General features: G+C 45.8%; 1 protein-coding gene and 1 long non-coding RNA gene across 4 annotated transcripts in view; one reads left to right on the top strand and one right to left on the bottom strand.

Moving 5' to 3' along the window:
• The first annotated feature begins 14,311 nt into the window (after positions 1-14,311).
• Positions 14,312-23,558, top strand: CHCHD5 (coiled-coil-helix-coiled-coil-helix domain containing 5). 2 transcript variants are annotated; one of them, XM_087426093.1, is made up of 4 exons: positions 14,312-14,730; positions 15,774-15,914; positions 16,001-16,166; positions 23,039-23,558. In XM_087426093.1, coding segments are annotated over exons 1-4 (324 nt in total). In that variant the 5' UTR covers positions 14,312-14,728; the 3' UTR covers positions 23,054-23,558. The 2 variants fall into 2 exon arrangements, with proteins under 2 accessions (XP_087282219.1, XP_004435834.1); XM_004435777.3 differs by lacking the exon at positions 23,039-23,558 and adding an exon at positions 18,437-18,932 and having other exon boundaries at positions 14,324-14,730.
• Positions 16,148-24,641, bottom strand: part of LOC147912051 (uncharacterized) — a 50,872-nt gene continuing 42,378 nt past the window's right edge. The window contains exon 6 of one of the 2 annotated variants that reach the window (XR_015550305.1): positions 16,148-17,924. This is a non-coding gene — a long non-coding RNA (uncharacterized LOC147912051). Of the gene's footprint in view, positions 17,925-18,972; positions 19,089-24,641 lie in introns of those variants that run through there. The other variant, XR_015550304.1, reaches the window with a different exon arrangement.

The following is a 24,641-nucleotide window of genomic DNA, read 5'->3' as shown; positions in this document are numbered from 1 at the left end:
GAGAGGAGAGCAGCCATCAGGGCTAATTGTGCCTCACTGCAGAGGCGGTGTCTTTGACTACTTGACTCAGTGCGCAGTGAGGTTTTCCTACTGCTGGTGGGAACACGGACAATGGGAGCTGCGGGGACTGGTCCTCCTAGGCCCTTCTGGTGCTTCTCTCCCTGGCCTCCAGTGGTTTGTTAGGAGGCATGCTGTGAGCTGAAGACTGGAGGGGACCCTCTGCAGGGCTCTCTAGTTCTCTCAGTGCATCTCTACTGTCGGGTACCTGCCTTAGGAACTCTAGTTGCCTTGGCCTCCCCACATTTTTATATGCCTTGCGAGCTGAGAATGGTTTTTACATTTTTAAATGGTTGGAAAAAATCAAAAGAATAATATTCATGACACACGAAAGTGATATAAAATTCAAATTTCAGTGTCCATAAATAAAGTTTTATTGGAACACAGCCTTGCTCATTGATTTATGTGTTGTCTGTGGCTGCTTTTGGCTACAATGGAAGAGATGAGTGTTTGCCAAACTGAATAGCTGATAAAGCCTAAAATATTTACTGTCTGACTGCTATAGTCTGAATGTCTGTGTTCCCCCCAAAATTCATATGTTGAAATCCTAACCCCCAAAAATGATGGCATTAGGAGGTAGGGTCTTTGAGATGTGCTTAGGTCATGAGGGTGGACCATTCATGAGTGAGATTAGTGCTCCCCAAAAAGGACCCCACAGAGATCACTCGCCCCTTCTGCCATATGTGGACATAGCAAGAAGGCCCCGGCTATGAACCAGAAGAGAGCCCTCACCAGAACCTGACCACATTGGTGCCTTGATCTTGGACTTCCAGCCTCCAGAACTGTGAGAAATAAATTTCTCTTATTTATAAGCTACCCAGTCTGTGGTGTTTTGTTATAGCATCCAAAGAGACTAAGACACTGACCTTTACAAAAAATGTTTGCCAATCCCTGGGGTAGGGGTATACAGAAGATTGGATGATACGTTATGTAGCTCTTTGAATGCTCTTGGTATAACACAAATCAATGTACGCAGTGAAAGGACAGAGGCACAGACAAGATACATAATGTCATTTATATGAGTGGAATGTTGGTATGAAACAAATGTCTTCAATGAAAGCATGGAGCTGTACATAAAACTGAATGTGTTACTTACATCTATGAATAGAATATTGCAAAACAAATGAACTTATTCATACTTTAAATGAAAGTATGTACAAAATCGAATGATATGTTGATTATCTCTATGAATGGTGTATTGATAAAAAATTAACTGCAATAAAATAGGGCTACCAGTCATATTTCTGAATTATTTGTTTATAAAAGTGAATTTTCTAATGAAATAATAGAGGTATACACAAGACTGAATAAATTACTTATCTCTATTAATAGAGTATTGATATAACAAAATGAATTTATCTAGTTGAGAGGACAGATCTATAGACAAGATTTTAATATGTTATTTATATCTATGGGTGGAATGTCTGTGCAATGTTAAGTCAGTACATCTACCAAAAGGGTAGTGCTGTACACAAGATTATTTTCTACTTATCTCTATAAATGGTGGGTTGCATAACAAAAATGATTATGTGTCTATTGAAAGGATAGCACTGTATTCAAGATTAAATGTATGTTATCTCTATAAATTGAGTGTTTGTGTAACACAATATATCTTCTGAAATGACAGAGCTGTACACAAGATTGAGGATATTTAGCTCTACGAATGTAGTGTTGATATAACACAAGAAAATGTCTGCAATTAAAGGTTAGAACTATGCACAAGGTTGGAAGGTGTCACTCTTTTTCTCTTTAACAGAATGTCAGTATAACAACGAGGATTGTTTCTATTAAAAAGATAGGTCTGTGTATAAGATTGAATAATACGTTATCTCTATGAATGAGGTGTTGGTATGATTCCAATACATGTCCGCAATAAAAAGGCAGGACTGAGTCCTCAGGCTTTCACTGCAGTCTCTATGTAAAATAAAAAGGTAGAGGACTGAAAGGCATGTTACTTATTGAAATAAATGGAACTTTGTTTTAACATGAATAGTTATATATCTACTAGAAGGACTGACCTGTGTATGGTCAATACAAGATTAAATTATGTTAGTTATCTGTATGAATGGAGTGTTGGTATAACACAACTGAATGTCTCCAGTGAAAGTAGTGACCTAGACATATACATATGATTTTGTTACTTATCTCTAAGAATGTAGTTTTAGTAAAGAAATGTGTTCAATGTAAACACAGACGCACACATGTCATTTGCAGAGAGAACATTTAATTCAGTTTCTGTATATATACACGTGTATGTGTGTGCATGCAAATTGAATTAAATTTTATCACTGCAAATGGACTGTTGGTGTAACACAAAAGAATATATCTACCACGGCCCAGTGGTGTAGTGGTTAAGTTCCTGGCACTCTACTTTGGCAGCCTGGGTGGGGTTCACAGGTTTGGATCCCGGGTGCAGACCTACACACCGCTCATCAAGCCATGCTGTGGCGGCATCCCACATAAAAAAATAGAGGAAGATTGGCACAGATATTAGCTCAGGGACAATCTTCCTCAAGCAAGAAGAGGATTGGCAACAGATGTTAGCTCAGGGCCGATCTTCCTCACCAAAGGAAAAAATATATATATATATCTCTACCAAACAGATAGAACTAAAATAAGGTTGAATATTTTATCATTTCCCATCTGGTGGCTATCTTCCAATAAATAGGAAAGCAGAAGCTGTAAGGCCAGATAAGGGCCACACCTGAAATTGGCACAGGGTCACTTCTGCTGTAATCTATTGGTCAAAGCAGTCACAAGCTCTGCCCAGATTCAAGGGAATGAAGAAATAGACTCCACCTCACAAATGAAGCCTGGGAGATACTGCTGTGGCAATCACTGGGAAACAGAATCTGCCACATATGGAAAAAGGCATACGTAAGATTGAATGGTATGTATATGTATGAATGGAGTGTGGCTGGAACAACATATCCACTCAAAGGAATGGAGTATACACAAAATTGAATGATATGTTATGGATTACTATGATGGAGCGTTGTTAAAACAAACCAATGTAGCTGCTGAAAGGAAAGCATTATACCTAGGTTTACTTATTTGTCATCTATCTCTGTAACTGGAGTGTTGATAGAACAAATACATCTACTGAAAGGAAAGTGCTATATGACAGTATTAAAGCCATGTTACGTATCTCTATGAACACAAATGTATCTGCTGAGGGCCGGCCCCGTGGCGTAGTGGTTAAGTGCGCGCGCGCTCCGCTGCTGGCAGCCCGGGGTTCAGATCCCGGGCACTCACTGACGCAGTGCTTGTCAGGCCATGCTGTGGCGGCGTCCCATAAAGTGGACGAAGATCAGCACGGACGTTAGCCCAGGGCCAGTCTTCCTCAGCAAAAAGAGGAGGATTGGCATGGATGTTAGCTCAGGGCTGATCTTCCTCACACACACAAAAAATTATCTGCTGAAAGGAACATGCCATATACCAGACTGAATGATATCATATGTGTCTCTAGGAAGGAAGTGTTGCTAGAACCAAACATATCTCTGCATTGCATGCAAAAAGCTATCTACAAGTAAGAATGATATGTTGTATATCTCTATGATAATAAGGTTTTCAGAACACAAACAAATGTGCTCCCTGAATGGAACATGCTTTCCGCAAGGCTGAACTCAGCACGTATCTCTAGGAATGGAGTATCAATACAGAAGCTTCTTTGCCTTGTAAGGAAAATGCTATACACCAGATTGTGTCTCTCTCTGAAGGAATGTTGGTGAAAGAAAAAGCACTTACTGGAAAGAAAGATGTACATATAAAATTGAACTCTCCATAAGTTATCTTGATTACGGTATATTGGAGAACACAAACAAATTGAAAGGGTCAACGCCTGTTCAGTCCAGGACTGAAAGGGTGCAAGTCCACCTGGACTGAAAATAAAATACCCAGCTCTGCCGTTTTTCGCCTGAGCAAGATTCGCCCTGAGCTAACACCTGTTGCCAATCCTCCTCTCTTTGGCTGTGAGCCGCCACCTCGGCGTGGCCACTGACAGACAAGTGGTGTAGGTCTGTGCCCGGGAACTGAACCCAGGCCACCGAGGCAGAGCATGCTGAACTTAACCACTAGGCCACTGGGGCTGGCCACAGCTCTGCCATTAATGGGGCTGGAGGAGCAGATACTGATCAGGAAAGCTGCAGAGCACAGAAAGAAACAGGAAACATTGTTCCTCCCAAGCTCATGCAACAGTTGTAAAATGCCACAACACCCCCTCCAATGATGCCGCGGAACTGCCTTGCAATTTCGTTGATTACCCAGGATACCCAGTCGCTCAACTACACTCACCTCGTGACAGTTCCTAGTCCTTAGTTAGCCCCCGCTTCTCATACTCTCACCTCAAGTTTAAATGTTATGCGGTGTTTACTGAAATAAATGAAAAAATCTATATGTACAAGTTAGTGACACTTTATCTCTATAAATGATGTGTTTTTAGAACACAAATATATCTAATGAAAGGGAAGAGCTATATGCAAAATTGAATATGTCTCTCAATGAATGGATGATTGGAAAAACAAAAGAAAGTACATTTTTTTTTTTAAAGCTTTATTATTTTTTTTTTTTAAAGATTTCATTTATTTTATTTTTTTCCCCCCAAAGCCCCATTGGATAGTTGTGTGTCGTAGCTGCACATCCTTCTAGTTGCTGTATGTGGGACTTGGCCTCAGGATGAACGGAGAAGTGGTGCCTCGATGCGCACCCAGGATCCGAACCCGGGCCACCAGCATCGCAGCGCGCGCACTTAACCACCAAGCCACAGGGCCGGCCCAGAAAGTACATTTTGAAAGGAAAAAATTATATTCAAGACAATAATTTGTTAAGTATCGTTGAACGGATTATTGCCAGAACATAAACTAAAGCAAAGTGCTACATGTAAAGTCATTTATATTTTATGTTTCTGTATGGAGTGTTGGTAGACATGTGATTTTATCTATTGAAAAGAACATGTTATACATCAAATTGAGTATTTTGTCTAAGAAAGGATTAGCTAACTTTTTCTGTAAGAGGCCAGACAGTGATTATTTTCAGCTTTGTGGGCCAAATGGTCTCTGTTGCAACTACTCAACTAGGCCAAAGCAGCCATATACAACAGGCTTGTGAATGGGTGTGCTTGTGTTCCATAAAATTTTACTTGCAAAAACTGAATTTGCCCTGGGCCATAGTTTGCTGCCCTTTGATTTATAGAAATGGACTGTAGAACACAAATGAATGTATCTCCTTATAAACACCACTGTTCAAAAGATTGAGTGATACGTGTCTCTAGAAACTGTCTTGATAGAACAGAAAATAATGTATTTATTGAGAGGAAAAAGTGATAAACAAAACTGAATGGTATGTTTGATATGTCTATGAGTAAATGGTTGCTAAAACACATAGAAACATATATACTCAAAGGAAAGTTGCATACTCAAAACTGAATTCTGTATTATTTACTTATGTGACTAGAACAAAGAAATGTATCTAACGAAAGAGCTATACTCGACATGGAATGATATGAAATCTATCTCTATGAATAGAGTGGTCGTATAAAACAAAATGATCTACTCAAAGGAAGAACCTGAACAAAAGAAGGAGAATCAAATATTGTAGAATGCAATATGGATCTCTGCATTATGAGGGAAAAAATATACACACGCACACTTCAATTATGTATCTCTATGTATCTCTATGAAGGGCATGTTGATAGAACACTAATATATCATCATAAGAGAAATTCCTATATACATAATGAAATTATATATTTTATATCTATGAATGAAGAGTTTGTGAATCTAAATGAATATATCTACTGAAAGGAAGGATTTATATACAAAACTGAATGATATGAAATATATCTTTATAAATGGAACATTGGTAGAAAACAATAACAAAAGAAAGTAGGTATCCACTGAAAGGAAACACCTATATCCAATACATATTATGAATCTCTGGAATAAAAAGTGGTTAGAATGGAAATGAATCTACTCAAAGAAAAGTGGTATATTCAACACTGAATGATAGGTTGCTTATCTCTCAATTGAATGTTGGTATAACAACGGGTATATCTAATGAGACTGAGTGATGTGCTTTTATCTCTATGAATGAAGTGTTTGTGAACACAAGTGCATGTATCTGGAGTGTTAGTAGAATACAAGCAATTGTACCTATTAAAAGGAAAGATTTAGAAACAAGACTGAATGAAAGGTTTCTTCTCTATGAATGGATTGCTGGCAGAACAGAAATGAGTATCTGCTGAAACAAATTGCCATACACAACACTGAATGATGGTTCGTTTCTCAGTGCATGGAGCCTTGGTGAATCCAAATGAATATATCTACTCAAATAAGAATGGTATACACAAGATCCATATATATATGAAATTCATATATATGTGAATATATCTATCTCAATAAACGAAGCAATAGAAGAACACAAGCAAGAAATCTACTTAAAGGAAAGATATATTTAAAAGATTGAATTATTTGTCATGCATCTCTATGAAAAGAGTGCAGAAAAATATCTTCAATGAAAGGATAGAGCTAATAAACATAAAATTGAATGTTACATCTATGAATGGAGTGTTGCATAACAAAAGAATTTATGAATATCTTAAATGAAAGGAAAGAAGTAAATACAAAATTGAATTACAGGTTTTGGTTTCTGGAAGTACCCATCCCCGGGTCCTGCTAGAAACCAGATCTCCAAGCCCAGCCCTCCTTGGAGACAAGAACAACGCAGGGACTACAGGGGTAAACCCACAGCACTCAATCCCTCTGGCAGGCAAAAAAAATTGCTTTCTCTTATCTAGTAAAGGACTGTATGTTTCTCATGAGAAGCCACTGCTGCACGCCACTTGTGACTCCTTCCCATTCGTCTTGTGGTAAAAAAGGCCGCATCACATGGCCCCATCCGCACTGGCCCCACCTGTTCCTGGAAGTCGGACATCCGGCCTTAGACTTTCTCCCACTCCCACCCAGGGTTGTCAGGGGTCCCTCACCACTACTGACACATCTTCAGATTATAGTGTTGCTGTAACAATCCTATCAGTCAACTCTGCCAGACCCACTGTGGCCCTTGAAACTAGACTTTTATTTAATGGACATTTCATACACCCAAGTGGTTGTAACTGGTACTACAAGATGTATTATAAAAATACATGTTGCAAGTGTGTGTAGTGCTTCTCTTGATGGTAAAGGATGTTCCCATTGGGGAAATGCTACGGTGAGAACAGTGGCAGTGAGATGAGTACACATCTGGGACCCACCTGGCCCCCAAGCCCAACTGTGTAGTGTGGGTGACGCAGTACAGGACGGGTGGGGAAGAGGCCACTGCACCGATGAAAGAGAGGGTAGAGGCAGGCATGCTTAAGAATACCTCCCTCACACCAGCTAGTCCTGACGAGGCTTCTGAGTTGTAAGTGTTAATTACTGACAGTTATACAGAGTAAAGCCTGTGGCAAAAGGATGTTGGCAAAAGTGTCCCCTGGGGTTTTGGTCTTGGTGTCCTTCTAAGAGGAGAGGACACAGAGAGACACACCAAGGTGATGTGAATGGAGGCTGAGATTGGAGTGATGTGTCTACTAGTCAAGGAATGCCAAGGACTGCTGGCAATCACCAGAAGCTGGGACACAGGCATAGAACAGATTCTCCCTCAGAGTTTCCAGAAGGAATCAACCCTGCCACCACCTTGATTTTGGACTTCTGGCCTCCTGAACTGTGAGAGAATACATTTCTGTTGTTTTAAAACACCCAGTTTGTGGTAAGTTGTCACAGCAACCTCAGGAAACTAACACAGCTGAGGCTCAGCTCCCCGTGGAGCACAGTGTTAGATAGCATGGGCTCTGAATGCGAAATTTCCCAGGACACCTCCCATCCGGATAGAATGTTTAATATTGAGATTGGTGAGGGAGAGGCAAAGAGGTCCAGACTGGCTGTAAGAGAACCAAACCCCTTAATTAACCCTTCTCACACTTCATTTTTCCTTACCAAGTGGTGCAGCATTCCATTTGAAACATCAAATGCCACTTTTTGAAGGAAAAGCAGAGAAGCGAAGGCAGTGCCCTCTGTCTGTGACTGGTTTCCGCAAGCCTCCCTTTCGGCCTGTGGCCCACAGCTCCGGAGGACCTGGAGGAGATCGGCACTGGGACGCATTTATAGCTGCAGCTTCTGCATCTGCATTTCCTCCTAAGGCTCAGAGCCCATGAACCTGCAGCGGGTGAGGAAGGCACGGGCAGTGCCGAGGAGCAGGCCAGGCCCGCCAGGAACCCCAGCACCAGCCCAGTGCAGGAGGAGAGGAACTGCCCTGAGTGGGCGGCCACGGAGGGAGCTGCTCCCCCTGCTCCCAGGGGGCAGAAGAGAGTCTGGGGCCGACCTCCCCACCAGGGCACCACATCCCCCTTTCACCTGCAGCACGCCCATCACCACGCACGAAGGTTGATCAACTAGTGCTCCAGTCTCTCTAGGACAGGGCATGGCTTCTGCTTCTTTCTCCATAGCCTCCCTCGCCGACACCACAGAGGGCAGGCAGCTCCCTTAATACAGGCTGTGTGAGAGCACTGCACACCCAACAGGTGGACCCCTCTCCAGGCCTGCTTTGCCCCTGCCTAGATTGACAAATGGCTGGAAGCCAGAAGCAGGAGCCAGGGATAAAATTTATTGCAGTTCCCAGGAATCCCAAGGCTTTGGGCTCTGGAAGAACAAATCTGAGAGGCATGGGGTCCAAAAGATACTGGTGAGAAAATGGAAGCTAAACTTCAAGGCAAGTGTTTGTTTTTCTCTTTTTTTTTTGACTAAAAGGCTTAATATAGAAAAAAGGGGGCAAGAGCCAGGAGACCCCCTCAGAGTCAGAGTATTTGGTTTCTTATAACAATTTTCTGTGCTGCAATTTCTAGAGAAGGGGTGGTCCTAAGGTTCTATGTCACTGGCCACCTGGCTAGTGAGAAAAGATGGAACGTGGCTGGAAGAGAATATCTGCTCACTGCTGTCCTCACAGCCTGGAGATTTTACACGTACTGGGCTCCTCAGGATTTGCCTCCCACCCCATCATGCCCTATAAACCTCAGATCCGGAGTGGGGGTGCTTCCAAGAAAAGGCAGGATGGAAAAACCCAAGAGTTGAAAGTGGCCCGTGAAGCGGCCTAAGAGGAGAGAAGGAGCCCTCAGGAACCCAGGAGACCCTCCCCCAGTCCACAGCGCCCTTCCCATAACGCCCATTAGGAAATCACTACACACCCTGGCACCTCACTTCCTGCCACATAGCCCCTTCAGGGCACCGAGGGTCGACTCACTTTGCTGCCAGCTCGTAGATCTTCTTCCAAGTTGTTTCTTTTCTTTTTTTTTTTAAGTAAGATTGGCCCTGAGCTAACATCTGTTGCCAATCTTCCTCCTTTTTTTCTTCTTTTTTCTCTCCAAAGCCCCAGTAGATAATTGTATGTCATAGTTGTACATCCTTCTAGCTGCTCTATGTGGGACACCGCCTCAGCATGGCTTGATGAGCGGTGAGTAGGTCAGCACCCAGGATACGAATCGGCAAACCCTGGGCCGCCGAAGCAGAGCGCACGAACTTAACCGCTACACCACCGAGATAGCTCCTCAAAGTCGTTTCTGTGCTGCCATCAGTGGCGGCCCTCAGTCTCGCCAGGGATCAAAGCACTGGACTAAGACTCTCTGTGGGTTGGTCACATTTTACAAGTGCATCCTCCCACCCCTCTTCCTGCACCCACCCCATCACAGACTCCCTCCCACCCCCATCACATCTGACATGCGCTACCTGGAGGACTATATGCTCAGTGAAATAAGCCAGACACAGAAAGACAAATGCTGTATGATCTCACTTACATGTGGAATCTAAAAAAGTCAGACTCATAGAAACAGGCAGTCGAATGGTGGTTGCCAGGCCTGGAGTGTGGGGGAAATAGGGAGATGTTACGCAAAAGGGTACAAACTCAGTTATAAGATGAATAAGTTCTGGAGGTCTAATGTACAGCATACTGACTACAGTTAACAATATTGTATCATATACTTGAAATTTGCTGAGAGTAGATCTCAAATGTTCTCATCACACACACAAAAATGGTAACTATGTGAGGTGATGGGTATGTGAATCAGCTTGATTGTGGTAATCATCTCACAGTGTATATATATATCAAAACATCACATTGTACACCTTAAATATACAAATATATATAATTTTTACCTGTCACACTTGTCAATAATACGTCAACAAAGCTGGATAAAAAAATTAAAAACGAACAACTCTGCCATGCCCTGACATCTGCCCCTGACCAGACCCCTCCCATGAGACCTCCAGACAACTGACCTCCCATCCCATTCCTTTCACCACACCCTGCTCTCTTCCTGCTGAAATTTGCTATCTCGAATAAAATCAAACAGCTGATTCTTCCTCCCCTCTCAATCTCTCCCAATTCTCAGTGCTATGCTCAGCTAACTAAACATTAGGAAGAAAGCCAACAGTAACTCTGCCCAGGGAGCTTGCATTTTTAATAAGGTACTTTTAAACCAAATGAATCTTTAATTAAAAGGTGAGTTGTGTTTTTGTATATGTTTGTTTTCGAGTGTTTTTGCTTCCAGGATACTCCTCATAGAGGGTACCAATACCAGGACCCCACTTCCTAAGAGAATTGGCCTAAAGGAGGCGCTTCCTTTTTGCCTCTCTGGCTTCTCACTGAATCCTCAAACATGATCATGGGTAGAATTACGCTGGGAAGCTTACTAAAAACACAGAACCCAGGGCCCCACTCACCATCTCACTCAGAGTAAAAGCCAGAGTCATTATAACTGCCCACAAGGCCCCATGCCGTCTGGCCTCCTGTCACTGCCTTATCTCCTCTATCATCCGCCACATGGCTCCCTCTGCTCCCACATGGCTCCCTCTGCTCCGGCCAAACTGGCCTCTCCTGTTGCTCCTTGAATGCATCCTGCATGTTCCCGCCTCAGCTAAGGGCCTTTGCACTTGCTGTTCTGTCTGTCTGGGACACTTGTCCCCGTGGCTCACTCCCACACCCTCTTCAGGTCTTTGCTCAAACGGTGCCCTCTCAGGGAGGTCTTCTAAAGTTCTGTACCCAATTCCAATGGGAGAGGCAGCGGTGTTCCCCACCACAAGCACTTCTCCAGACACCAGCTGCGTGTCCTACAACTCAACTCAATTCTGACACTATTTATCCAGAGGTAGCATCAGATTCCACGGGTTATGGGCTCGGTCCTACAAGACTGCCCCCCCATACACACATACACTTCAGCTGACGATGGTGAGTCCAGGTTGTCACCTGTGCTTCTGACCGAATGGCTATAGATTGGAGGTTCCAATGACCCCCTCACTGGGTTCTATTAATTAGCTAGAGCGGCTCACAGAACTCAGAGAAACATGTTACTTACTAGATTACCAGTTTATTATAAAAGGATATATCTCAGGAACAGCCAGATGGAAGAGATGTATAAGGCAAGGTAAGGGAAAAGGGCACAGAGCTTCCAGGCTCTCTCTGAGGGCGCCACTCTCCTGAATCTCACCAGCTCAGAAGCTCCCCGAACCCAGTCCTTTTCGGTTTTTATGGAGGCTTCCTTACATAGGTATGATTGATTAAATCATTGGCCATTGGGACTAATTCAACCTCCAGTCCCTCCCTGGAGGTCAGAGACAGGACTGCAAGTTCAAACCTTCTAACCACATGGTTGGTTCTCCTGGCACCCAGCCCCATCCTTAGGTTCCGTCTAAAAGTCACCTCATTAACATAACAGAAGACACCTCTGTCCCTCTCTTAGGAAATTCCAAGGGAATTTAAGAGGTCTATGCCAGGAACAGCGGAGAAGACCAAATACATATTTCTTATTATAATCCCAGTATCACACTTTCCCTGGTCACTCCACCAAAAACTGCCACTCTCCCAACACTTCCCATTCCCTTCCCAGACTGATCATTCTCTTTAGCAGTCATCATTAATTTAGTATATGTTTTTCTTGTTTACTTTGATTATTGTTTATCTTGCCCAGTAGAATGTTAAACTCCACTATGGTATTGTTGAAACAACTAGGCCCAAGATGGAGCTGCTCCTGTCCAGAGAGCCAAAACTTAGATAACTTTCATGTCCCTGTAACGCTCCACTTGACCAGAAATGCAGGCTATCCAGTCAGCCTGTCCCCAAATGCCCAGCCTACTCTGGGCTCTACACTTCTTTCCTTGTTCCTTCTCACTCCAAACAAGGGTGACTGGGGTGGCCCCAGCCCATCAGATATTTTCTATTTTTCTCTTGCTTGTTCTTTATTCTTTATCCTCCAGAAGCTTCCTGCCTTCCACCCCATTTTGCTGACAGAATGAAGACTGTCCACTTCAAAAAGCGTTACATAAAGTTTGTGTGTATCACCTAAATTGTCGTCTTTAATCATTTTTTAACAGTATAAATTTTTGTCTGTTTTATTCGCGGCTGTTTCCCCAGCAGCTAGAACAGTTCCTGGCACATACATGGCACTCGATCAGTATCATACGAGTGATGACTGGATTTCATCTTACTCTCACGCAATCCTGTTGTTTCATTCATTCTATTATTACTCTGTGAGGCCCCATGCTGCATGTGGGGCACCCAGCTGGTGACCATGAGATAGATACAAGGCCCCTTCCTTCACAGCATTCACAGGATTTTGACGTAGGCAGAAAATAAGCAAATAAACAAATACATACTGGGCCGGCCCGGTGGCTTAGTGGTTAAGTGCGCGCTCTGCTACTGGCGGCCGGGGTTCGGATCCCGGGCGCGCACCGACGCACCGCTTGTCCGGCCATGCTGAGGCCGCGTCCCACATACAGCAACTAGAAGGATGTGCAACTATGACGTACAACTATCTACTGGGGCTTTGGGGGGGGAAATAAATAAATAAATAAAATCTTAAAAAAAAAAAAACACACATACAGTAACAACAAACTCTGATAAGGCTAGAAAGGGCAAGGACGAAGGTGCTCTGCATATGTCACCTCAGTTGCCTCTCACAAGGGTATCCTGGAGTAGCTGTTCCGGAGGAACGTAAAACCCAGAGAGCAGAACTGTCCTGTCCAGACCTCACACTCAAACGCAGATCTGCTTCACTCCAAACCCCACGGTCACTCAGGTCTCCCTTACATTCGATCCCTAGAGAGGAAGTTAGTTACACTCTTGTGCCACAGGCCAAAAGGCAACTAGAAGTTTGGGGGCACAAGTGCCACACTCCCCAAGGGGGGCTGTCCCCCGCTGGGATTGTCATTGGACCTACTTACAGCAAGCCCAGGCCTTTGAACCCATTCCCCTGAGGAAGCACATTACCTGGACTTCGGGATAAGATTCAGGGAGAGGGCATGGGAGAGGTTAGGACTTCACTCTCCCAGGAAAGGAAGATCTGAGGATTCAGTCGCTTTTAAAGCCAAAGAGTCCTCTGACCTTGATGCTGTTCTCTTTCCCTCCTCTCCTACCAAAAATATACTTGGAAGTTTTTGCAGGAAGGAGAACACAAGGGCCTCGGGCTGAAAAGCTTTCCTTCAGTGCCCATGGCCCCAAACCTACTTGTGCCATCTGAGGCAGGTTCAGACGGCCAGTGGTGCCATTATCAGACGTCAACTTCCAAACAGGGCAGCTCACTGTTGCAGCCTCCTGTAACAGCTCTCCCTTATCCAGAACCCCTGAGGTCCAGGCTCTGTGCTAACCCGTTCATGTGAAGGGCGTGAAGGATGTCACTGTCTTTATCCCCATTTTACAGACGAGTACACTGAGACTCCAAGTAACTGTCACTAGCTCACAAACAGCTCTTGGTCCCCTTAAACACTATGATTAACTGCATTTTCCGTTCATTTTGACTGGAGTCTGGGACGACCTCTGCATACAAGATGGCAGCACTGATGCTCAGCTCTCTGACCAAGGAATACTCATGCCCAGTCTCACAGACGGGGAAACGCCTCACACTGGAGGACAGACGAGGAGGCGGAAACGTCACCACACCAGGAGGAACTGCAAAGACTTGCTTCCCCACGGTCTCATGGAGCAAAAATTAAAACTCACGTCCCTCCTGGCTTCAGAGCTTATGCAAGGGGTAGGGGGCACGGTCTGGGTAAAACGGGCTGAGCCGATCGCAGGTCCAGGCCAGCTGCTCCGGCTCTTAGGGTGACTCCCCTTCCTGACGCCCTCCCGAGCGCACGAGCCACCATCCCGGGAGGACAGCGAGCGCATGCGCAGGGCAGAGGGTGGCAGCCACGGGGCCAGCGAAGTCACGAACGGCAGCGTGGTGAGGGGTCGCAGCAGCGGCAGCCGCTCGCCACCAGCTCCAGTCGGGAGGCCAGCAACGCCTGTGGCTGTGGCCTCGCCCCGCAAGGAGCCGCGCAGCTCAGCACCGCACGCGCTTGAGGGCCGAGACACCCTCCGACTTCCCGTTAGCTACTTCCGGTGAATTTCGGGCGCCGCCGCAAACGTAAGGGGAGGAAGTAACCGAGCCGTCTGGGACCGGAAGTGGCGTGCAGGGCGCCGCCATTACAGACCGGAAGGAGGGGCAGGGCGCCGCCATGACGGGTTGGCCCTGAAGGGAAAGGGGCGGCTTGTCCGCTCTACGACCCGAAAAAACGAGGCAAGGGGGGTTGGGCTGGGCGCCGCCATGACAACTGACACCGGAAAAGGCGGGGCGCTCCTCCCTGACTGATCCCCCACCGGCACCGGCCTCGAGATGTGAGTAGCGGGAGCGCCTACCCCGTACCTGCCGCCGTACCCCCTTCCTTCCCCACTGACCCGGACCTAGCCTAGGACTCCAGGAAGAAGGATTGGTCTCTCTGTTTCTTGGAAATCCGACCCTTGGGCTTCAGCGCCGGCCCTCACTAGCCCCGTCGCTCCGCGTGTCCGGGCCCCGCCCTCTGAGCGTTTAGGCTCCGCCCCTTTGTCTCGTGGGCACCGAAGACTTTAAGGTCCAGTCTCAACACCTAAGTTCTGCCCTCAGGTCCCCGGACCCGGTCCCTCATCCTGCAACCCTAGGACTCCAGACTTGTCTCAGGACCTCTAGAACTGCTAAACCCGTCCATAGAGCTCTAAGTTCCTCCCCCCAGATCACCTCACCTCACCTTACCTTTTGAAACTTCCGGATCTACCCACTGCCCCAGACCTCACCTGTAGGGCCCAGAGACTTGTTGCTAGACACCTCTGGATTTCCAGACCTTGTCCCTAGAGCCCCCTCACCCAGGGCTTCCAGATCATGCCTCTAGGACCTTCAAACCCACCCCCGGACCCCCAAATCCATCCCGGACCTCAAGTCTCACCTCCAGTATCCCTGTGCTCAAGCCTCATCTCCGAGACTCTCTGGTCAAGAGACCTTCCCCAGGACCCAAGACCTCACCTCTTGGGCCTCCAAACCCATGTAAGGCTTCCAGGTTCTCTCCTTAGAACTCTAGATCTTACTTCTAAGGCCCTGAGCCTTCTCTGAATGATTCCCAGGCCTACTGAGGGATGCCTGGACTCCAAAACCCTTCTTCCAGCACCCCCAAGGCCTGCCTTAGAATAATCAGACCTCCTTTTAGCACCTCCAGTATCTCCCCAGAAGCCCCCAGCCAGCTGCAAAACCCCCAGGGCTCATGCCTCACTTCTACACCTCCCTGACCCTATGCCAGGATCTTTCAGACTCCCAGATCTGCACAAGACCCCTAGTCCCACCCCAGACCCAGATGAGAACTTCCTTTCCTGCCTGTTGCCTGGAATTATCCTTAGCCTACTGTGTACCACAGGCAGGCGGCCCTGGAGGTCACTGCACGCTACTGTGGCCGGGAGCTGGAGCAGTATGGCCAGTGTGTGGCAGCCAAGCCTGAGTCATGGCAGAGAGACTGTCACCACCTTAAGATGAGCATTGCTCGATGCACATCCTCCCAGTGAGTGTGGGCAAGTATGGGACAATGTCGGGGGGTGGGCAGTGGAATGGAAGCCTCCAAGGGCCTGAAATGCCCTACCCCCACAGCCCAATCATCCGTCAGATCCGCCAGGCCTGTGCTGAGCCTTTTGAGGCCTTTGAGGAGTGTCTTCGACAGAATGAGGCAGCAGTTGGCAACTGTGCAGATCATGTGCGCCGCTTCCTGCAGTGTGCTGAGCAGGTGCAGCCGCCACATTCACCCTCGACTGTGGAGGTAAATGGGGGGCTCACCAGTTCATCTCACCCCTGCACCCTTCTAGATGGTCCGAGTAAAGACCTTGGAGTTATCCTCAGCCCCACCTCACCCCCACACAGACCTTCACCGTGCATCCAGAATCCAGAACATGATCACCTCTGGCCCCTTCCACAGCTGTAGTCCAGCCGTCTCCCCCACCCCTCCACCTCTAGCCTTCTCTCTGGTCTCCTGAATCCCCTCTTGCCTTGCCTCCATACCGTGGCCAGAGGGGGCATTTAAGACCTGAAAACTAGTCATAGTACACCTTTGCTTAAAGCTGTTCAATGGCTTCCTAGTCACATTGAGCACAAAAATCCCAGGTCCTTGCTTGGTTCTCTGTTATTCCCCAGGCTGACGTCCTCTCCTCCTCCCTTACCCAGTCTCTCTCTCCCTTCCTCACTGTCCCTCAGCTGTACTGGCAGAGGGGGTGAGGATGGAGCGAAAAAGTCTTGCTCTTTTCAATGTATACAGTACAGAAACAGATATACAGTATATCTGTGGTATTAAAATTTCATAGACGGGCACAATTTAAAAAAATGTCTAAAAGTCCCCTTGGGGGACAGTAATGAAACATGTTGAGAAAAACTGTTTTAGGTGTTTATTCTCTCCCCACTGGACTGCGAGCTCCTAAGGCAAAAATCTTGCCTTTCACCAGCCCCCTCTAAATACCCTCGAATTTGCTCCTCTCTCTGACCCTGCAGCCCCGTCTTCTCTTCTTGCACTTAGAAGAGAAGCCTTCTCTTAAGTGTCCATGTTCCATCTTACGCCTTTCAGCCCATTCTCTGTGATGATCCCAGAGTGATCTCAGAGGAATCTGACCATGTTCTTCTTTACTGATCAACCTTTCCATGGCTCCTCACTTCCACAAGGCTAAGTTTAACTCGGGCACAGCCTACAGGGCCTTGCAGGATGCGGCCCCACCTCTCCTCACTTTCTACCTCAAGCCCCATGTTCCAGCCCCAGTGAACATGCAGTTACTCAAGTGCTGCCAGGCCTTTACCCTACTGTTCCCCTCTGTCTGGACTGCCCTTCCTAACCCACCTGGCTAATTCTGTTCCAGCTTAGATGTGACCTCCCTCAGAAAACCTCCCCTGATGGCCCATCCTGATCCTTGGGCTCCCAAGGACCCTGTGGCTTACATCTTACTGCCTTGTAACTGCTTCCCTCCCATCGCCTGTTTCAGAGGAGTTCTTGACTAAAGATTGGGGAGATGCCCTTCTACCAGGCCCTGTAGTCATTGGTTTTTCTAATAAGGCAGGGATAAGTGAAACGTTCAGGCCCCAAGAGCACACAGCAGTGGGAAGGACTTTTAATTCTCAGAAAATATTCAGTAATGATTGTGTACTCTTCATGCTAGTTTCTTAGTCATATGTTGGCGACATTTCTTTCTTTCAAGTTTTTTGAGCATCTGAACAGTAAAGACCCCGCCTTCCCATCTTAGGGCCAGTTACTCCTTCCCTCCCTGGACAGACAACCAGCCTCTCCCTGGTCTTCCTATGGCCACCCCTGCCTGCCAAGTTTACTCTCCCGTGACAGCCAAAGGAGCTTTTAAAATTGGATATTAGGTCACATCCTCTCCTTTAAAACCTTGTTGTGGCTTCTCAGTGCACCCAGAGTAATTAACACCACACCCAGCTCCATCTCACCATCCTCTTCCTTCCTGGTAATGGCTTCCCAGTTACAACTTTTCCTCTCTGATTGGTGGCAGTGAGATTCAGGCCTCCTCTGTTTTCTATTCTACAAAATAGCAAACACACAAAACAGTCTCATCTCATAAAACATCTCAAAAAATTTATAGAACATCTCATGTTAATGTAGCTGACAATTTAAAGTGCTACTTATACCTCCCCCTCCACACACACCTCTGCTCTTTATTCTGATTTAGTTTTCTTCATAGAATTTATCAGCAGTTGACATATTTTTATTCATTTGTTGTCTGTCCCTCCCTAGAGGCAGAGATTTGTGCCTGCTGCATCCATTGCTGGGTCCCAATACCTGTAACAATGCTGGGCACACAACAGGTGCTCAAGAGATACAGCGGAATAGTGCCTTCGCTGCTCCCAGTGACAGTTCACTGTGTCTGACATGTTCATATGGCAGGTGGCCAGGGTCATCACCTGACACCCTCTCCCTCCAGACTGTGGGCTCTGCAAGGGCAGCCTCTGCTATGTCTCCATAATCTCCCCCGCAGTGGGCCCAGGGCTGGCACAGAAGAGATGCTAGCAGATGCTGATGTGTTTTCCCCACAGGCACAGCCGCTTCCCACCTCCTGAGGACTCTTTGGACTATAGGAAAACTGGACATGAGTGACTGGCCACTTTTTATTGCCCCCACCCCTGAAGAGTGGCCAGATGAAGTCATGAGGGCCCTGGAGGTGGGCCTGGCTTCCCTGGACATCAGGACTCACAATAAATGAAGACTGTGTATACCAGGCTTTGGTTCCTGCCTTCAGCACCTGAGGGGGCCCCAGGAGAGCTGGCTGTGCAGAAACCCTGGCCCCTGGTCCCCAGCTTCACTTAGTGTGCCAAGGAAGGGCCTGGGAGGGCACAAGATGGTCCATCTGCTCACCAGGGTTAAGACGGCCCCTCTTCCCTTATTAACTCTGCCAACAGCCATTTCCTGTCTCCTGCTGCACGGACATGGGGAAAGGCTCTTTCTGTCTTCCATGCTAGCATTTACCAAGTCTTTATTGAGTGTTTACTTGAGGCTTAGGGGCAATAAATAACACATGTCTTTCCCTCTTGAGTTCAGAACCACTTGAGTGATAGACATGGGCATTAGGCAATGCAAATGAAAATACTGGCTTTATTATTGAAAACAGCTGCACTGAAGAATGTGGCTTAGAGTCTGCTGCACTGGACTTCTGTTCTGTCTTGGTTTGCATTCCTCCAGAATTCAACCCTGAGAATGAGTGCAGACAGTATATTTGGAACATGATTCCAGAAACATTCATAGGGGAGTGGAGAGGTAAGATAAGAGGAAGGCAGCCAATAAAAGGTGCATTATCAAGCCAGTTACCACTCTGGGCAACTGGGGCTCAATCCCAGTGGGGACTTCTGGGAGACTGCACAGCACACCTCAGTTACCTTATCCAAGGGGCAGAGAAGTTGGAGTGTGTATCCGCCAACTCCCCATCTGTCATTGAGGGCTGTTTTCATGGGCATTGACCCTCTAGCACGTCTGCCTGCCCTGCGTGTAGTTGAGTGCCCTCCTGCCATCAGAAGAGAGCCTGAGCAGAGAGTAATGGAATCGAGTAAGCAGGCTTCAGCACACAGAAGAGAGTGCTGAGTGAATCTGGGCAGGTACCAACAGTGGCTGCTGCAGCTTCTTTCTCAGGATCACAGGCTCTGTGGGCACAGCTGGTTGATCACGGGCTCCCCAGCAGGGGCAGATCTTAAAGGACAGAGGGCAGATAGAAAAGTATGTGGGGGAGAGAGAGATTCCAGAGCTCTGAGCTGAGCATGCACAGGGCCTGCACACAGATTCTCCATTTGGACAAGTTGCTCCTGCCTAGAGGTGATTCCAAGGCTCCAGAAATTGGAAGTGACTGGTCAGCACTGACTGGACTGGCCATTTGAAACCTTAGGCTTGTGATCTGGCTTAGAAAAATGAGCCAGAGTCTCTCCTGGGGATTTGACCTCTATGACAAAGGAAGTTGTCAGCTGGCTTAGGAGCCCGGGTGGAAGTCCTATGCAGTCAGGGTTGCAGGAGCCATCAGCTGCCATGTGGCCAAAACAGGAGAAAACCCAGATAGTGGAGAGAGGATTTGTGATCAGTCCCTGTGGTCCCCGAAAGGGCTGCTTGGGTCCTGGTGGCTTTCTGTTTCCAGCTCCAGTATCCTTGGGCTGTGGATTCACCCTCAGATTTCTGTGTATGTTTTCAGCCAACCCCACTTTGCTTGAGTAAGCTAAAGTGGGGTTCTATTCCATGTAACTAAAAGAAGTATAATTACAACAGACAAAACGGAAATCAACACTACATTTTAGAACATCTCTCTTTTTTTTTTGCTGGGAAAGATTTGCCCTGAGCTAAAATCTGTTGCCAGTCTTCCTCTCTCTCTCTCTTTTTTTTTTTCCTCCCCAAAGCCCCAGTACATAGTTGTATATTCTAGTTGTAGGTCCTTCTAGTTTTTCTATGTGAGCTGCTGCCACAGTGTGGCTACTGACCAACTAGTGGTGTGGTTCTGTGCCTGGGAACCGAACCTGGGCTGCCGAAGCAGAGCACACTGAACTTTGAACCACTAGGCCATCAGGGCTTGCTCCAGAACATCTCTTAAGTGGCATCTCTTCCAGTAATCTAGACCAGCTTCCTTGTATGGTGGTCTCAGGTGTCAAAGAGAACAAAAATGGAAATCTCAAAAGTTATCACCTTTATCACGTTCTATTGGTCAAAGCAAGTCATGAGGCCACCCCAGATTAAAGGGGTGGAGAGACTTCACCTCTTGATGGCATTTGGCTGCACGGAATTTGTGCCATATTTAAGCTAACCTAAAAACTTCACAGTTTCTATTTCTTCATGGGTCTGGATAAGTTGTATTTTTCTAGGAATTTCTCACATCTGAATTTTCAAATTGCCATAAATTTGTTCATAATAGCCTCACTTTTTTTTTTTATGGTGAGAACATTTAAATTCTATTCTGTTAGCTAATTTCAATTATACAATACAGTGTTATCAACTATAGTCACCCTCATATTATCTTTTTAAGGACTGTAGAATCTTAAAGCCCCTTTAAGGAGCTTTAAGTGAAAGCCCCTTTTTCATTTCTGACATTGGTTATTTGTACCCTCTCCCTTTTTTTCTTGATCAATCTTGACAGGAGTTTATCACTTTTATTACTGTTTTCCCAGAATCTACTTTTGGCTTTGCCAATGCTCTCTATTTTGTGTATTTGTTTTTAATTCAATTAATTCTCTTTATTATTCTTTCTTTGGATTTAATTTTCTGTTTTCTACCTTTTTGAAATGAAAGTTTATTTATTATTATTTTTTTTGCTGAGGAAGATCAGCCCTGAGCTAACATCTGTTGCCAGTCTTCCTCTACCTTATATGTGGTTCCCCACCACAGTGTGGATGACAGGTGTAGGTCCGTGCCCAGGATCCAAACCTGCAAACCTGGGTTGCCAAAGTGAAATGCACCAAACTTAACCACTACACCATGGGGCCAGCCCCTAGAATTGTATTTCTTAATTTATGAACATATCAGGATTTTTCTAGTTACCTTGCCTAATTGCAATTGGGTTGGGAACATATTTTATATGATTTCAATCTTTTGAGATATGTTGAGACTTTATGGCTTGGCATATGGTCAGTTTTTGTTATTATGCCATATGTGCTTGAATCATAATCCTTGGTTCATGATGCACCATCTTAGCTTGGGTTTCCCCAGAAACAGACTTTGAAACAAGAATTTGGGAGATGATCCCAGAAAGCATTGGTAGGGCAGAGGGAAGTGAGATGGAGGGAAAGCAGCACCTCAAGGGTGCACTGTCAAGCAAGTTGCCACTGTGGGCAAGAGCTTACTTCTCTGGAGAACTCTGGGAAACAGTGGAGAACACATGCTTCCCAGTCAAGGGGTGAGGGTATTTATACACTGACCCCTATCGGTCATTTGGTGGAGGGCTTCTTTGGGGGCTGGAGTTTTAATTCCCTGCCACTTCCTGCTTGCCACACACACACAGGCTGGGGGGTTTCTGGTGGGAAGAAAGGTCTCCAGCAAAGAGCAGCTGCCTCAGCTGCTGTCACCCACTGGTTCACTTCAGTGGTAGCCACCCTGTGGCCATTCACTTCAATGGCCACCACCCGTTGCCATGGCCACCATTGCCTCAGCCTGTCATGGGTGCCTCAGCACCAGCCACCATCATCAACCTGACCATCTTTGCTGCCTGTCACTGCTGCCACCCATTACCATATCCCACCACAGCCACCGTTGGTGGAGGTAGTGAGATAACAAGAATGCTTTCAAAATGCTTGACCCAGTTCACAAATAGTGGCTACATTCAACCAAGGAGGCCAGCTAGAAGTGGTGGGCATGAAGGATGGGGAAGTATTGGGAACAGTAGGGGAGGGACAGGTGGCAGTGTTGGGGGACGTGTGCAGATGCTGAAGAGCTTGAGTGAGCTGATAACACTCAGGGTTCTGAGGAGGCAGAATGTGCATGAAAGGAGTAAGGAGGTGAGGATGTGGGTGTGTTGGCCAGAAAGCAGACTCTCCCAGCCTCTCCATTTCACCTGACGGCTGAACTGAGGATTTGGTGCTTGCCGTTGAACATACTGACTCTGATTAAAGATAATCACTATGATGATGATAAATATTTCAGTCAGCACTTACCTTCAGTGGGTCAGGCACCTAGGTTTATGCTGTCAAAAACTTTGAGGCAGAATGTGGGCAAATATTTAATTTCTTAATTTCTCTAAGGAAATTAATAATCTTGAAAGAAAGTAAGCTGGCTTCTACCATAAAGTGTGCTGCTTTTAAAAAGTCCTGATGCCACATCCCAGACCAGTTAAATCAGAATCTCTTGGGGTGAGACCCAGACATGGATATAGATATATTTTTAATACCGACTTTAAAATCTATTTCAATATGCAGCCAAGGCTGAGAACCACTGCCCACTGAAATTCCTCATTTTGGGTTGACTGTGTTTTCTATTAACTTGCTTGGAAACAACGTTCTGCAAGTTGTTGAACCTATTCTGAACCTGATGATAGTTTGCAGAGTCTGGGGAGCCTCTGAGTGTCACTATAGTATTTCTTTTTTAACCCAGTGAATATTTACCAATGAGGTGGTGACATATGAAATAAGATCAGATCTAACTAATTTGAATCCCTTCCTTCTTTTCTGATGGCCCAGAAGTTATGGGATGCATAGTGCGTCAGGTCAGCTGGACAGAAGGAAAGAATGTTACCCTGAAAAGTATTAAGAAGTAGCAAAGACGCCAAGGACCTAGACAAGTTTGTGCCCTCCCGAGGCTCCCAAGGACAGAGGCCTGGACACAGTTACTGGAGCTGCCCTTTGCTGCAGAGTGTGGGTGGATAGTCCCAAGGCAAATCCAGGAGAAGCCACTGAAAATAACACCATGAGTGATGCAGCAGTGCAACATGCTGGTGAGGAAAAGAGGGGAAATGCAGACCATAAAAATGAAGAAACAGAGCAACCCCCAAAGAATCTATACCCACTAGCCTCCAAGCCCCAGGGAACCAGGCCCAGGGGAGCATGTATGTTCTTAAGATACACAAATGCAAGACTTTTACAAAGAAGAATGTAAATACAATAGTATTAACTAAAATGGATATAAGCTATATTGAGTGAAAATTAACAATGACATATTCCTTTCTGTCTGATGATACAGTAAAATAGTTTTGCTTTTTCTGTTTCCTTTTCCAGTAATAATTCTCTAAACTGCCTGCAGTCTTTAGGATGTCTTTTTCTTTTACATAGTTTTGAAACTGAAAATCCTAATTATTCCATGTTCAATGGTATTGTTGAGAGGATATTTATCTTGATGTCATCACATTGGACTGACACCAAGAATCAGCGTGAGGTGGGCTTGCTGAGAGTCAAAGTGAATTTTATGTTATCAAGTAAAAGTGATAAAGTAAAAAGTCTCGTTAAATTCTTCTGCACATTTTGAGGAAATGGAGAAGTGACCAAAATGCACATTATGAAAGCCTCGATACCATAGGTAAGTAAATCACCTCCCTGTTTAGCAGTGTTGTCCACAAGATGTCCAGGACACTTAACAAGTACGATATTTCTGTTTTCATTGGTAAGGAGCTTATAGACTGAATGGGATTTGCCAAAATTTACATTTGCGCTGTCTGCCAAATATGCAGATAAATAAGCAAAGTCCAGTTTGTATTTGGAAAGAGATCGGCAATCTTTTGTTTTATGTTTTCTGCAGTTTCATTACAATCTTCATAGATGAAGATGATTTGAAATTTCGTTTTTCAAACCCAACTGCCTAAGAGCTAGGGGAGCATCTGCTGGTGCTGCCGTGCTGCAGCTGAATAACCGCAGACAGCATGGCCACTGGCGAGGCCTGGCCGGGTGAGTTTTGCACTGTAAGGGGCCAACACGCCAAAACTTTATTAGAGTTTCCCTTTTTTTGGCCCACAGGACATTTTAGTTGCAGTAAATGTAATTTTACTCAGTTTCATAGAGCAGTCAAGGGAACAATATGCTAATAGGTGCTTGTTTGTGTGGTGTGCCCAAGCTAATTCAGTGGCTGCTATTTTCAACTGAGCATTGGTGTCTTTTGGGGAGATAAAAAAAACAAAAAAAGAGTTTTGATAGATTTAGAAGTACTTGGCTGTCTCATCCTGAACTTGTGAGATTCAGTCTCCATATGTGCTTTCATATACCCTTTTGCATCATGCACAATCCCAAATTCTTTTCTGCAATAACGTGCAGTATGATCTGCTTGGTTACTTACTTTCCTAATCCAATTATACGTGTC

Source organism: Ceratotherium simum, chromosome 40 (assembly GCF_057802395.1).
Source record: "Ceratotherium simum simum isolate JZ-2026a chromosome 40, ASM5780239v1, whole genome shotgun sequence".
Taxonomy (NCBI): domain Eukaryota; kingdom Metazoa; phylum Chordata; class Mammalia; order Perissodactyla; family Rhinocerotidae; genus Ceratotherium; species Ceratotherium simum.
This window is presented reverse-complemented; position numbering and strand designations above follow the sequence as displayed.